Source organism: Brachyhypopomus gauderio, chromosome 8, assembly GCF_052324685.1.
Source record: "Brachyhypopomus gauderio isolate BG-103 chromosome 8, BGAUD_0.2, whole genome shotgun sequence".
Classification (NCBI taxonomy): Eukaryota; Metazoa; Chordata; class Actinopteri; order Gymnotiformes; family Hypopomidae; genus Brachyhypopomus; species Brachyhypopomus gauderio.
In genome coordinates this window covers 427,730-444,808 of record NC_135218.1, presented here as the reverse complement: position 1 = coordinate 444,808, position 17,079 = coordinate 427,730, and the positions used below count along the sequence as shown (strand labels likewise).

At 38.5% G+C, this 17,079-nt stretch overlaps 1 protein-coding gene across 1 annotated transcript; it reads right to left on the bottom strand.

The window, feature by feature from the left end:
* Positions 1–2,585: 2,585 nt before the first annotated feature.
* On the bottom strand, positions 2,586–17,063 carry prelid3b (PRELI domain containing 3). Its single transcript, XM_077013713.1, has 6 exons — positions 16,899–17,063; positions 14,508–14,676; positions 10,690–10,779; positions 8,588–8,658; positions 4,771–4,873; positions 2,586–4,382 (listed from the first exon to the last, which is right to left on the bottom strand). Exons 1-6 carry the CDS (start codon positions 16,928–16,930, stop codon positions 4,266–4,268), a joined length of 582 nt encoding a protein of 193 aa, XP_076869828.1. The 5' UTR covers positions 16,931–17,063; the 3' UTR covers positions 2,586–4,265.
* Between the last annotated feature and the right edge of the window lie 16 nt (positions 17,064–17,079).

Here is a 17,079-nt window from a genome sequence, read left to right as displayed (position 1 = left end):
CAGGAGCTGTACTGTAACACATGTAGACATGCCCAGAGGGAGGGGTCAGGAGCTGTACTGTAACACATGTAGACACGCCCAGAGGGAGGGGTCAGGAGCTGTACTTTAACACATGTAGACACGCCCAGAGGGAGGTCAGGAGCTGTACTGTAACACATGTAGACACGCCCAGAGGGAGGGGTCAGGAGCTGTACTGTAACACATGTAGACACGCCCAGAGGGAGGGGTCAGGAGCTGTACTGTGACAATTAATTTCTGAATCACATGGCTCCATTTCATCCACACAGGACATTTTTCCAAACATTCTTAAATTTTTATCTATCACATATAGTCCAAATGCAGTCACACATTCTACACAGAACCGTTATCACAACAATCCAACAATCTAAACACACTAACAGTAGCCTACACTGCTAGGGTAGTTAGCATGATTCCTTTACAGGATTGGGCTCATGTTGCCAACCAGGTGCAACTTCCATGTTCTCCCGTGTCTTATCAGCGGGCCGCCCATTGGAGGATGGGTTCCCTTTTGAGTCTTGGTCCTCCCGAGGTTTCTTCCTAATCCCCACCATCATAGGGAGTTTTTCCTTGCCACTGTCACTTTTGTCTTGCTCATTAGGGATCTGGACCCATACAATTGTAAAGCTGCTTTGTGACAACCTGTGTTGTGAAAAGCGCTATATAAATAAATTTGACTTGACATATACAGTATACTTACAGTGTCCTGACTGAAATGCCATTTTCTTTCATTCTCCTAAAGACTGCTCTGTAGTGATGGGTCGTTCGCGAACGATCCGGGTCTAAGAGCCGGCTCTTTGAAGTGAACGATTGGAACCGGCTCCACAATGGGAGCCGTTTTAGGATCCTATTTGGGAGCCGCTTTTTCCTTCAGTATTGCGCTTGTGCTCTGTAAGTGCCACAGTGCCACAGTTTTTTCCAACATCGTGTTTATTTGTCCTTCGGTGCCTCGCTATCTCTCCCTCTCCTTGCGCGTATTACTCTGTTTCTGCCAGTGGTAGAGAGCGGAGAGTTTATTTCTTCAGTCAGTCCTTGGCGCCGAAAATGACGCAATCGTGGTGGCTCCGCCCCTGCGTGAGGACCCCCGTGAGAAGCGAGGTCGTGCACCTCTTCAGCGCAATGAACAAAGTTATGTATGCCGGGTTCATACACCTTTACAAGGTGGAATTCAAGCACTTGTACGTCACTTTCAAGGTCCATTTTCAATATTTCCCAGCACCTTAAACTTAAGTTAAATATTTATACATATACTCGAAATTATTCGAAATTATTCGCTTTTTTATCACATCGATTCAGTCAGACAGCTATTTGTTGTGAAACAAAATACAGTTACATTTTCAAGTACAAGTACTACTTTAGCACTTTTCAAACCTGGAACACAATGCAACATTAATTTTCGTCAGGTAAATTCCTTCCCGTTTTTGAGGGGTGTTTCTTTATACTACCACATATCATTTCGGACAACACTGCAAAGAATGTCTCCACTGCCCGCATGTCAAGCGTGTGCTCCACACATCTGACCAATCACACGCAGCTTTCAGTTAATAACGTGGTGGGAAAACACTGAAAAAAACATGTTATCTCCACTTTTTTTGTGGAAACAGGCAGACAATTGGCCAAGCTGTATTGCGTTCCTTTTTGGTGCTATTTTGTGATAATTTAATAATTGGTTATAATAAAAATTTTATTTAAAAAGCATTGTTATGCAGCATTTTTACTCATCACAAGTGCTTAACAATGTCAATAATGAAACAAAATGTTATAAAATTAGGTTTAAGCTATTAATTAATTAATAATGTAAAAAATATATATGGGGAGCCATTTGGGAGCCGAAAGAGCCGGCTCTCCACAGTAAGAAGAGCCGTTAGAGCCGCATCTCAAAATAGAGCCGAAAATCCCATCACTACTGCTCTGACTGATGCCAAGAAAATTGGATACCCAGCTGACAGGGAGTGGTATTTCAAAAAAACAAGTAAAAAAATCTGGTGAAAACACAAGCTCCTCTTTCTCCTTGTTCCGATGTGAAGACTCCTGGATTTGTGTGTGATTTGATTCTATGCTTGTATGTACAAATACTCAGACTGGATTGTTGGAGTCTTAGCCAGTGACCCATTAATCCATGTGAACAATAACTATAAACTTATTAGGTTGGTTTTACCTGTATGTTACACTTTAATGTGAGATAAATAAAGTAGTTAGTAATTTTTTTTACTTTTGTTTTTGCCATAAAAGCTGTTTCTTTGCGAGAATCATCTTAAGTGGACATCTTAAATCATTTAAATGGTTAAATCTTAAATCATAAAATCATACTTGGTGGAGTAGATGGTTATTCTAGGTATTTACATACTGTAATTATTGATTGCACTTGTGTCATATTGTATATCTGTATGCCATGTTTGTCCTCAGACTGTGATAAATTAGTGAAAAGTCTTTAGGGTATGATGCACAGGACACAGTGTAGCAGCATCAAGGGATTAAATTTGAGCATGCTTCCTAGTAAGACAATAGTTTGAACACTAATTGTACTAGTGATGTACCAATTTATTGAGAGAAGATACAAATGTCAGTATAGTTCCAATATTGACATTTTATTTCACGGATGTCTACAAACAGCAACAAATACATGTTTTCCAGAGCTGAAACAAAAGGACCAAGTCCCTGTTTCCCAAAAGTATGGCAGCGTTAAGATCACTTTATATGAGAAAGTGCTCTTTATAAGAGCACAAGTTCGGTGTTATGCTCACTCTTCCATTCTATGATTATCCTTGTGTTGTGAAAATGTCCTTTGAGGCAACATAGACTGGTCTACATGCATCACAAGCTAGACTTACTGCATAAATCCAAGACCTTCATTATACATTGGGTAGTATTACAGCTCAACATTGACTTCAAACTGTTACAATGAAAACCCCAAGACAACCCATTTTTCCATATAAAATGGCTAATTACCATAAATACTTGGTGATTAGTAAATACGATATATTAGGTCAGCATCAAGTGCAATGTCTCTCACCCAAGAGGTAAATTCAGATTCGAACAAACTGTAAACTTGATTTTACATTTTAAGAAACCACCCACACTCCTAGTGTAACAACCTAACCTGAATAAATGATTGTTCTAAACAGCAAATGCTATCGCTCCATAAATAAATAAATAAATAGATGGCATTTTGGATTAACCAATGAGCAAGCATCCATTCAATGTTCCTTAATACCTCCTGTCACCTCTATCTGTTTGGCCTTATAGAGAAATAAACGACTATGGTTAGAAGCCACTTTTCTTGTTCTGAAGAAATCGTGCGTTCTCCCATGCCAACAAGAATTATACAACAGAATCTCAAAGATTAACAAAATATTTCCAACTCCATGTTCATAGATATAAACACATCCTCCTTTTTTAAAAAATTGTATATAGTACATTTTACTAAAATATGGCATTATGCAGCCTCCCACCTTCAAACAATCATGAAATGAAATTGTATTGTACATAATAAGGGCTTGAATACTGCAAGTGTACAAATGCATTCCTCAAAAAACTTTGCATGAGACATTATAGCATTGTAAAACAAAATTAGTTTGTTCTTCACTGAATTTATATAATGTCGCAGTTCTATATTATGATAACCCTAGTACATTATTCAAGTGTGACTATGCTGGTGAGGCTACACTAAACAGCACAACCCATGTTAACAGTACATGTCTGACCTGCAACCCAGGGAGTGCATTATATGAAAACGGATCCAACTCACTGATGCAAGTCACTGTACTGCGCAAGTATAAAAATTCAATTAATAACTTGTATAATTGTAAATCTTTGTTGCTCGTGGCTTTCAAATGAAGTTTTAATCCAAGTTATATTTTTTCCTGCTCATAAAAAGAATGAAAATTCTCAGCTCTTTGATGAGATTTCACACCCAATACCTCAGAAGTAATACAGTAAAGTTGAGTAAGAAACAGTAAGTCTGATGCTCTGATAGTGCTTTAAAACAAGTAGAAAGTTTGAGAGCAAGTGCCTCCAGAGTCTCCCTTGCTTTGATTTAGGTTCCCTCTGAGCTTCTAATATAGATGCTACAACATGAGGGGGGGGGGGGGGGGAGAATACTTTTTCCTCAAAGATGGAAAAACACAGTCACAGAGAAGGAGACTGTATGCTGGTGCTGAAAGGCATGGCAAGAGAGAGACAAAGCAAGAAATAAATACATTAAAGAAATCCCCAATGAAACAACAAGGAATGCAGATACATGGAAGTTATTTTTCTGTAACTGCTGCAGCCATTGGTGTCCGTATAGTGCCCCTTGCTGAAATCGCCAGTTCTTCAATCTCAGCATTCAGGCGCCTAATAACCCACTCCATTGCTTCACGGCCCTATAGTCATGTAGACAAACAATAAGCAGTTTGTATTAGAAATGATGGCAACCAAGCTTAAATAACTACTAAAAACTGGGGAATTGTGGAATGACTGACACTTGTGTATGAATAAGACATTTAATGGTCATGCATATATGTTCCTGTCTTTTCTGCTGATCTTTAATCATTAATAAGTGATACTCATTTGCAAACAAACTCACACATTTAACTTTTGACCAATTATTTAGATTTCAGTTGGGTCATTTCAGGTGAGAAAAACAATGCACATCTATTTCAAATTAAGTTCATCTCTAATTTCTATAACTTGTCTTGGGTAAAGAAAATTTTTAATACACATTAGCATACAACTTAACTAAGACTAGAGCTTGCATTTCAAGTGTCCCACCTTTCCTGCATTGGTCGAGATACTGCTTGCCATTAATCCTTCTAAGTAGCTACTCAAACTGACTCCCTTCACAGAGATGATTGCCTCCTGGGTCAGCACAGTCCTGTGACATCAACCAAAACACAATCAGTAATGTTTAAAGCACAACATGAAACCCAAATGGAATTACAATGCAAAACAAAAGCAGCCCAAGTACTACATATACGTACATACATACAAAGCACAACTAAGGAGTTTAATTGTGTGAGCGATTTCTGATCATGTTTACTGACGGATACACCAAACAAATGTGGATTTAAGCAGTAGGCATTGGGATAAATGGGCTGGAATAAGTTACATACAGTTCTATTTTAAAGATACACTGAATAAATTAATGACTAAAGTAATACATTGCTCCAAGTTCTATGTTCTGAGATATCTCCATCTTCAAAAGCGTTCTGCTTTCACACAAAATGTTGAGGCCCACTGAGTGAGTACAGATCAGGAAAAGTATCAAGTGGCAGATTACTTCGTTTTTCCTGAATTATATTTTTCATTTGTGTAAACCAAACAATTGTGTGTTTTTCATTCATATAACACCTACTTTTATGTTCGACAAGCATTTAGCATCGTTAAATCAGATTGTTTAGTACTTTTATATAACAGTAATACTGTTATATATAATGAATGGATATATAATAAAGATCCATGCTACACACACAAACACCTTTCTATTTCCATGTTTGTACATTCCAGAATTATTTTTTTTACCCAGAAAACAATAAGGCACATGAATGCCATAAAATCAGTTTAGTCTTATATATTGTATGCAACAAACAATAAATACATTTTTATAAAAATATTTCCAATTAGTTCATTTTAAGAAACCCCTCATTTTTTTTGTTCTCTTATGTTCTTACTATTCCTCTCAAAAGTATTTCTTATCTGATGACTCGATAAATCGGGAGTAATCTGTAGATAACCCAGATATTCTACTGCTGCAGCATTCTTGTACACTTTATGAAAAAGTGGGTTGTCATCTTAGCCCTATTTATTTATAACTTGGTTACTGGTCAGATTCAACTCTACATCACATTGATGCTTTCAGTAAATCATGGAAAGTATCAAAACTATTTCAAGTGCCTCACTTACCCTTCAAGTCCCTAGAGTTTTTGCTGATCTGAGAAGATATATTTGTTACAGTCCATTGGTGAACTTATTACAAGATACTCTAAAGCTTGTGACCATTTTAGACTTCAACCACCTGCAGTTAGTCTAGAACAGGGATGTCAAAATCAAATACACAGAGGGCCAAAAAACCAAATTTGCTACAAGCCAAGGGCTGGACTGGTTCAATGTTTATTAAAACATATTGAAATGATTGCACATCGCCTATTGAACCAAGACCTAAGACCTAAGACATAGGTTTACCTTTTACCTCCATGAACATGTACTCTGCCTCCCACCTGGCTTGAAACCCCCTGTTCTCAGTGTCCACCTTACGTTTGGCCATTTTTGAGGAGGGGGATAGCTGAACGTTGATATCTGCTCTGACTGCTGATTTAGGTTTATACTTTCGCGAGTGACCATGGTGCGCGACTCCGAATTTTAATGTTGCTTTGTGTTGCAGGTTTGAAAAGTGCTGGAATTTAGGCTAAAGTATTTGAAAATGCTTGAAATTGTAACTACTTCGTTTCACAACAAATAGCTATCTGACTGAACAGTTCTCTTTTATTACGTTAACAAATACGAGCCTCTTGTAATTCCAGGACGAAACATGAGAGAACACGAAGACATTAAGTTTGGGCGTTTTGTAAATAAACACCCATTAAATAATGTGATAAAAAGCGAATTATTTCGAGTACATGTATAAATATTTAACTTAATTAAGTTTAATGTGCTGGGAAATATTGAAAAGGACCTTTAAAGTGACGTACAAGTGCTTGAATGAACCTTGCAAACATGAGGCGCGGCGCGCGCGAAGTTACAAAATTCAAGAGGTGCACGACCTCGCAAATCGACCCTCGTGCACGGGCGGAGCCACTGCGATTACGTCATTTTCGCCGCACGGACCCTCACGACGCGTCGCGCTGCAGTGACTGTGGGCTACCGTTGCATTGTGGGGAATGTAGTGTTTGTGTGTGCAAAAAACACTAGCGGGCGGTTGTGGCCTGCGGGCCGGTTCTAATAGTAATTAAACATCATCCAGGGGGCCATAGATAATCAATTCGCAGGCCGGGTCTGGCTGGTGGGCCTTGACTTTGACATATGTGGTCTAGAATTTTTGGAGATTTGTATACAACAGGGGTGTCAAACTTTCACCATGGGCCACGTCAGCATAATTGTTGCCCACGAATGTAACTACTTCTTAATGTTAAATAACTCTGAATTTATTGCTTATTCAGGTTACAAATATTACATATATATTTAAATGTACGATCTGGTAAATGTAGTGGTAAATGTACGCTCTTCTGCCTTGTCCCCGGTGTAGATAGCACTCGGTCCTGCTTCACAACATGAATGAAGAACGTTCGTATGATTGAAACGCAATTTGGCCTCTATGATTGGATCTGGGCGGACATTGCTGGCCACTGTGTCATTGAAATTGCCGATTTCGGAAGTGCTCTGTTTGCTTATTAAGTCTATATGATATTATATAATACCCCTCCCCCCCAACATAAAAAGTCCTGGGATCTACACGATTCGTGTAGGTCACCCTTTTCAACTTCAAAACGGCGAATTTCGCCGAAAGGTAACAGATTTTCATGCATGACATTTACTTTGTTCAAAACTTTAAATATCAAATAACTGAAAGTTGAAATTGTGCTTCAAAAACGCTCCCTCTGAAAAATACTTATTCAGCGATTTATTCAGCCACAACAAAGCTGCTTTTACTGCCGCATTGTTTGTGGTCGTGATTACAATCTGTTGCGATCGCAGTTTGCCTTTTAATTCTTTGGCAATTAGTCGTTTTTCTTAATACCTAATTTTGGCATACTTAGCTTTGTGTGTGGTCTCAAAAGGACGACGTAGATTGTACTTTTTGACAACCTCCACCGCTTCATAACAAAAGACATACCAGTTTTACTCCTTGAAGCACAAATATGTATTCGCTTTCCCATCTTTCTTGAAACACCCTTACATCTGTATTGATTTTTTTTTCTTGGAATAATTTCGGGATCATTATTTTGCATCGATATGGAAACACTGCAGTGTCGATATGCCATCAATATCATCTTATTTTTCCATCTTTATGTTCCTTGCAAGACAAACCAACATGTTCACTTTGTCCGGTTTAAAGGACGATCTAAACGAAGTGGCAATGTTGCCTGCCGTGCTGAATACACGCTTCGATGCGCAAACGGTCATATATTTTCTGGCAATGTTTGACAGAAGAGGGAATCGATTTTGATTTTCACGCCACCAGGTAAGTGGATCCGAATGCGACTCGAGGGCTTCCTCCTGCAAATACCTCGTGAGTTCAGTGTCCACACGGATTCTCCTGGGGACTGGAGTGGAGGTCTTCTTTTTTACAGAAAATGTTGTACAAGCCACACCGGACTAAAAGCCACATAGCGGAGGAGTCGCTCTCTTGTGACGACACTCCCTGGCCAATCAGTGTCATGCGGTTCTTCCACGTCACAGAAGTTTTCTGCTTTGGAACAGTTAGAACCTCGAGCGAGTAGGTACGAAAAAAGTACCTGAAGGTATCGGCAAACTTGTATCTGGTACTAATGGAAACACTCACAAACCGTCGCGAATCGAAACGTACCGCGCCAAGCAGGCCCGTGTGGAAATGCGCCAATAGATACAGGGCTACATACGATACAGGGCTTACCTTTCTGGGTCTTCAGGATGTGGTCTGTAGATAAGTCTTTCATCCACAGACACCATGTTGGTAAATGTTATCTGTGAACATGGCACATAAAACATATTTAGCACGATATGAGTAAAGTTTTTTCATATGGGTATACCCAAAATGATATATAATACAAAACAGGACGTTATGGCTCGGTTTTAACGTAATACTCTACATTCACACTTTAAATAAACAATAGTAGTGTGAATATCCAATTTTACTTATTTACTTTTATTTACTATAATTTTACCTAACAACTTTTAACACAGCACTGAACTGTTAAACACCACAACTACTAAAGTTGTGTGTGTCATGATTTGAAATATCTGGTATAAAACAACTGATAATTGCATGATATACCCATCATGTCCACATCACATACTGTCAGTAAGTGAACTACAGCCACACTGTACTGTTTTAGTTCTTCTTAAAAGGAATCTGCCTTTTGCAGCTCACAGCTTTTGCAGTTTTTTTTGGCAATTAGTTCTATTTTAATAAAAATTGTTGAAATTAACCACTTGTACACTACCAGTGAATTTGAAACACCCACACACATCTACTTTTATCTACATAAAATAAAAACAGTGGAAGAAATTTAGTTTGACCAAGTACGTTTTTTTTGTAAGTTTGTCCCCCGACAAAGAAATTAACATTCTACAACATTTATCGATGGTTTATTTTAACAATGAGAGATATGTCAAAAAGAAAGTACAGAAAATACATAAATTGGTTTGCATTTCATTGAGTGAAATAATGAAATGGATCCCCTACCAACCAATTAGAGTTCTGACTGCCACAGACTGGTTAGGTTCTCATAATTTCAACTCGTCACCTGCATTAAAGACACCTGGCCACAGAATTGATCAAACTCAAGCCTCTTCACCATGGGCAAGACCAAAAGAACAGTCTAATGTCAAGGACAAGATTGTAGACCTGGACAAGGCTGGAATGGTCTACAAAACCATAAACAATAAGCCAGGTGAGAAGGAGACAAGTGTTGGTGCAATTGGTTGAAAATGGAAGAAACACAAAATGACCATCAGCTGACCTCATTTTGGGGCTCCACGCAAGATCCTCACCTTGTGGGGTATCAATGATCATGACAAAGATGAAAAATCAACCTACAACTACATGACAGAAGGTTGTTAATGTATGGCAGGACTGTCTGAAATTTGCCAATGAACACCTGAATGATTCAAGTGGTCTGATTAGACCAATATCTAGCTTTGTCACCAACTGAACCAACTGTTTTGAAGAAGGGAAATGCTGACAAAGACCAAGAACATAATCTTCACCTTCAAATATGGAAGTGGAATCTTGCTTTGGGTGTGTTTCTCTACTAAGGACACAGGACACCTTCATCTCATCAACAGGAGGATGGACAAAACATGTACCATAAAATCCTGAGTTAACACCACCTTCCCTCTTCAAGGACAATGATAATGGGCCGTGGATGCGTCTTCCAGCATGAGAATGACCCAAAACATACAGCCATGGCAACAAAAGAGTGGCTCAAGAAGAAGCACATTGATCTCCAGATCTTAATCCCATAGAAAACTTGTGGAGGGAGCTGAAGCTTTGAGTTGGCAAGCTACATACTCGAAACCTTAAGGATTTAGAGATGTTCTGCAAAGAGGACCAAAATTCCTCCTGATGTGAACAAACCTGGTAAACTACAACAAACGTCTTGACCTCTATGCTTGCCAAAAAGGGTTTTGCCACAGAGTACCAAATCTTGCTTTGCTAGGTCAAAACAAGACTTCAAATACTTTTTCACTTAATGAAATGCAAATCAATGTATGTATTTTCTAGTGTGATTTTCAGGACTTTTTTTTCAATATTTTCTGTTAAAATAAACCTACAATTAAAATTATAGATTGTTAATTTTTTTGTCAGTGGCCAAACATACAAAATTAGCAATATTGAGAAGCAGCATTGGCTTTTTTTTGGGCCAAAGGTGTACGTTTGTTGTGATTTGTTTTAAACCAAGTTTATTTTATACATATTTGTAGCAACAATAGATGATACAATTGATGAAATAGTTTATTTTCTCTGGTAGGTACAACAAATGTGGTTCTTACATTTGTAGACTGGAGTTCTAAGGTTTTCTCTTTGGGATCCACAACAGAGTGTTCTTGAACATATGTACATGTTCTTGCATTACCAATTATCTGTGGAATAAAAACACATACTGAAATCATCTTAAGTCACATATCTTGCCATTGACGTTGAGCAGAATATCAAAACAGGTATATTATCATTTCATTGAGGCATGACTAAGTGGTAGGTTGGCATGTACAAACCATAGACCAAGCGTTAAACATATGAGCATGATGAATCAGGCCTTTTACGAAACCCTCTGGCATCATTTACAACACAGCAGAGAACATGATGGCAGTCAGTCAATATTTGAAACCAAATGCCAGCTAGATGCCAAATGAGTGGAACAGCACGTTTTTATTGTTTGGTACAAGGGCTGGGCGATATGGGCAAAAATCTTGATATTTTTCCATATCAGTCTATATCGATATAAATCACATCACTATTTTCTTTATACTTTAAGTGAGAAGTGAACACAACTATAACAACTCTGGCTAAACTCTGGTTTCTGGCTAAATAAAAACCTGCAGAGTAGTGATACAGTGCAAAGTTTTTGATATTGTGTTCAGACAATTACCTAGCTATCTACATTTAAAGAGCTTTACTAATTCAGTCCTGTTCTGCGTAATGAGATACTGTAGAACAACTCGTTTCTAGTTTAAAACCTCGTGTTATTCCCTTCGTCTTACCAGGTTATATTTAGTCTATTTTGTGGAATCGTTTTGAGACATATTGTATCATTTAGCTCGCTCTTCACTTTTTACTACAGGTAAGCTAAATGTTCTATTAAATGTAGCTAGCTAGTTATATAGACAGAAACTAAGGCTTAAAAACGCTGATAAAAAGCCCATTTAACACAACATAGTTTCTATCAAAATAGCTAGCTAGGTGACGTAAGTAGTAAATCTCTAATTGTAGCAGCTTTTATTACTTAAGTTCCAATCAATGTAATGAGCAACTATATAACTGTTTATGGCTAAAAACAGTGTCCCTACGTAAAATAATTTGTCCAGAAATACTTCCGTTGTGACAGATTTTGCAGTGTTTCTGAATTTGCAGCATGTTTCTTAAAATGTAGTGCACATGTCATTTTGATGAATTTGCTTTGAGTATTTTCAGCGCGTTTTGCTATTGTACCAACTGTAGCAATTCAGCCTGCAGCCTGATAGCATGCTATGTCATCCGATTGCTTTCCATTGGCGGTGCTACTTAAGGCGGGAAATGGAAACACATGTTTATTGAATTCTATCATGGGCATCATCATGGTCATCAAGGAAAAAATTATCATAAAACATCACCCAGCACTACTTGGTACTACTAAAAATAAAAAACGTATAAAGTTTGAGAATAGAGTTGTCTTCAACTAAGGATTTTCATAGTCGAATCTGATTAGTCAGATTTTCCCTTTAGTCGACTAATAGTCGAATCTGGTTTTTTAATTTATTTATCTAGAGCACCTTAAACGGAATCCCATTCTCATTCAGGACTTTTTTCCACCTAAAACACTCAGATAAATTAATAAACGGCTTAAATAAATGGCTTTATTCAGCTTTTATTTTATGAAACGTTAGAGAACATTAACAAAAAAAAGTCACCGTCAGTGCGCATATCGAACTGTCAGACAGGCACTGTGCAAAATGTCAAAAATATTTTAAATAAAATGTGCCTGCCTGAAAATATATTTTAAAAAATTGCTACACAACAGCAAAAATTTATAAGTAAAGGTTCAAGTAACAGGGTTTAAATGCAAACAAAATGTTTATAGGCCTACTTGCCGAGACGCACCGCGACGAGACGACCCGACTGAAACGACAAACGGCTAAACTGTTTTTTTTTTTCGCCTTAGGCGTTTTAAATGGTATGCCATGTTGGTTGTCGTGTGAAATGAAAGACGTTGATGACATAACTTGCACTTTACTTTGTTTGACTCATCTTTTTCAAAATACTCCCACACTTTTGACGTTTTTAGTAGCCATTATAATCTCGGCTGATGCTGACTATCTTGTAGCGTGTTCAGCTCTGCTCATTTGGATTGTACAACTGCAGGGTGTGATTTATTAATGTGTGGTAAGGAAGATGCCTATTGTTAATGCGCACACATCATTTAAAAATATTTACTAACAGAAATTAGGATGATTATTTGACAAAAGGCTATATATAACGAAATCAAAGTCATTTCATGTAACAGAATGGTACATTCGACTATGACGTTCATAGTCGACTAGGGGTATAGTTGACTATAGTGGAATCAGCGACTATTGCAGGTCACCCTATTTGTACAATTTATTAACACACATGGGACTGGGTGCGTCACCTAGCCAAAATATCTTTAATTGAACCAAATCAACTTTAGTAACTTAAAAAAGTAAAAGTGCATTTATCTCAGACTCTCAAATTTTATTTTTGTTCATAAAATGCGTAACAATGGGTTACAAAGTAGTAATATAAATGTCTAATGCAGGGATGTCAAAGTCAAATACACAGAGGGCCAAAAAACCAAATTTGCTACAAGCCGAGGGCCGGACTGGTTCAATGTTTATTAAAACATATTGAAATGATTGCACATAGCCTATTGAACCAAGACCTAACACAGTGTATATTATTTAATGCTTAAATGAATAAAGGAATATTTTCTTATGGATCTGTAATTTTTGTCATCAAACATTTTTCAACAGGCAAACAGATAAAAGCAAACTTCCTTCAAAGAAAAATCACATGTCCTGTACATTAAATGAATAAAGCAATATTTTGTTATGGCTCTGTCAGTAACTTCTTGTCTTTGTGTGTTTCTGAGACGTTTGATAGTGCCTTCTTAGATTATATTCTTTCATTACTGCCAAACTTTCTCCACACAGAAGACACACAGGTTTACCTTTTACCTCCGTGAACATGTACTCTGCCTCCCACCTGGTTTGAAACCCCCTGTTCTCAGTGTCCACCTTACGTTTAGTTTTTGAGGAGGGGGATAGCTGAACGTTGATATCTGCTCTGACTGCTGATTTAGGTTTATACTTTCGCAAGTGACTCCGAATTTTAATGTTGCTTTGTATTGCAGGTTTGAAAAGTGCTGGAATTTAGACTAAAGTACTTGAAAATGCTTGAAATTGTAACGACTTCGTTTCACAACAAATAGCTATCTGACTGAACAGTTCTCTTGTATTACGTTAACAAATACGAGCCTCTTGTATTCCCTGGACGAAACATGAGAGAACGCGAAGACGTTAAGATTGGGCATTTTGTAAATAAACAACCATTAAATAATATGATAAAAGGCGAATTATTTCGAGTACATGTATAAATATTTAACTTAATTAAGTTTAACGTGCTGGGTAATATTGAAATGGACCTTTAAAGTGACGTACAAGTGCTTAAATTACAAAATTCGAGAGGTGCATGACCTCGCGAATCGACACTCGTGCACGGGCGGAGCCACTGCGATTACGTCATTTTCGCCACGCGACGCGGTGCGCTGCAGTGACTGTGGGCTACCGTTGCATTGTGGGGAATGTAGTGTTTGTGCGTGCAAAAAACACCAGCGGGCGGCTGTGGCCTGCGGGCCAGTTCTAATAGTAATTAAATATCATCCAGGGGGCCATAGATAATCAAATCAATAGATAATCCGGCCCGCGGGCCTTGACTTTGACATATGTGGTCTAATGAAAGATAAGGCTAACATGGTCTCTAATTTAGCCATTAATACACAAGATTAAATCTTGACATTTAGTCATGCTTTCTATATGTAAACTACAGGTATAACTTAGCAACAAAGAGAAAAGACAAAAAAACAAGAGGCTCTTACCGATCTGACAATAGAAGGGAGGCCCCATTCTGTGCTAAGCAGACGTTTGCTGTGAAGCCGACCTTGCTGATCCACAGTACGGTTTAGCACATCAACACCAAAAACACTAGGGTTCATGGGGTTTGGGTACTTCTGCATCGCTGCTTTAGTCACCGTTTCCCATGGGTGACTATGAAGAAAAGCAAATGCCTGTTTGTGTTTGGCAAGGTGAAATACATGAAATCACAAAGCCAACATTTTTGTATTTACAGCTTTCATGAACTACGGCAGTGAAAATTTCAAACACACACAAGGCTCAGCCATGTCCAGCCACATGTTTTAGGACATATCTACTGATTCTAAATGCCTTGTAAGGATATTTGATCCATTTTACAACTCACCTTTGCCATGAGTTTGGAATACAAAATGAGGAGTTTAATGTCAACAAATGTCAAGAAAATAAGTTTGAACTGAATAGAAACAATTACTGTGAAGATTTTTTAGATTGTTAATTGTCAACAACTTAAAAAGATAATTGTCTAACAACTTTGTAGGTCGGGTAAAGTAAAACAGCCTCATCTAGTGTGGACCTTTTATATGGATACAACTAAATAAAAAGGGAATGTTTGGTGACCATGTTGGCCATTTTGAAGTCGAACATATTGGATCCAACTTTAGTTTTTTCAATGGGAAAAGGGTCTTGCGACATCAAACCTATTGAGAATTTCACAAGAAAAACAATGGTGTGCTTGGCTTTAACGTAACTATTCTTTCATGAGTTATTTACACGTTTCTGACTTCTGACTGTGTTCAAAGTGTTGCCCATTGTGTTAGATTGTCAATGCAACCCTCTTCTCCCACTCATCACACACTGACCAGACACCCATAATGGGCGACCAGTTTACTGGAAAGTGGATTGCTTGTCCGGGGCCAGTTCAATGGCCCCCCATGGTCTCCCGATCTGACCCCCTTAGACCTTTATCTTTGGGGTCATCTGAAGGCAATTGTCTATGCTGTGAAGATGTGGGGTGTGCAGCACCTGAAACTACAGATACTGAAAGCCTGTGCAAGCATTTCTTCTGTGGTGTTGCTAACAGTCTGTGAAGAGTTAAAACCCAATTCTCAATAAGTTTGATGTGTCACATGACCCTCTTCCCGTTGAAAAAACTAACGTTGGTTCCAAAACTGTCGACTTCAAAATGGCCTCCATGGTCACCACCCATCTTCGAGATTTCCCCCTCCCGTATACTAATGTGCCACAAACAGGAAGTTAATATCACAAACAATTCCCGTTTTATTTTAGGTCTCCATATAAATGGCCCACCCTGTATATTGTGCTCTTCTATAACAGTACTCATTCAAATCGTAATTTGAACAACATTGATACAGCTTAGTTTGAGCACAATAAAACCACTAAATTCAGGTACACAAGAAGAAATTAGCACAAAATGTGCGCTGCACAAAAGGCACTTTGACATTTCATTCATTTGAAAGGATGCGGAATTCAAGAGCACGTGCTTCACGCAGGCGGGGAAAAGTTACATACTCACGAGACAGTTGAGCAATACGCAAACTACTGGACGCCGGTCTCGTGACGGTGTGCACGCGCGTCGAGTCTAACGTTCAACTACAATCATACGTAACAACTGTCGATAGAAGCCACAAGTTAGTTTACCTGGTTAACTTAGCTAGCTAATGTTGGCTACTGAGCTATGCTACCTATATACGTTCAAATGGGTTGCGGAAATGGTAGTTGAGCTAACATTTGACATTCACCCTTGGAAAAAAGGCAGTTTTACTGAATTAGACAATTCCAAAAAATATAATCACTTTCAACATATAAGCCATCAAATGTTAGCTAGCTACCCCTTTACGGCAAAAAACACAAATCCTTGCATTGTCGTTGAGTTTTAATTTAACATGTGCAACTAGCGAGCCAACTACCGATACACCAGCGACTACATGGCCGGAGTTAGGGAGCTCGACCCGCATGTTACAATAATTCTAGTTAATATATTAAACCGCCTAAATACTGCGAGGTTGTGGCTGCTAACCACGGTGTACCGACCACCTGCTCTCCGTTACCGACCAACAACCTCAACACACCAGTTATGACTTCACCAGTGTCCTCCCCAGCAGCTCCGCCTAGCTAACTCCAGCTAACCGCAGCCAAGGTCGAAAAGTTGTTTTTAGGTTCCAGTCAATTATTGCTTGATAGCTAGCTAAATTACTCCCTACTTATTTCTGTAGTTGTTTTTGTGGGAGAATGAAATTAGAATAAGATGAAGTCTTAAAGCAAACAGTTGTCTATAGCGGAACAGCTACATCTGTTAACTAGCTGTAAGCTAGCTCTGACTAGCCGCTCTTATCTGTGGCATTACCGCGTCACACCGCAGATCAAGAAACACTCACTTAAAAACGTGCTCAGACGTCCAAATCTTCATGGTTTACTTATAAATGAAGACTTGACCGGCAAGTGTTCCTGTTCCACACTTTGAGCAGCGTTGGTCGCCTGTACCGAACACTTCTACACCGGCGTCGAGCAGCCTCGTCCCCGCGAGTGAAGAATGCAGCGTTGCCGACGCCTCAGTAA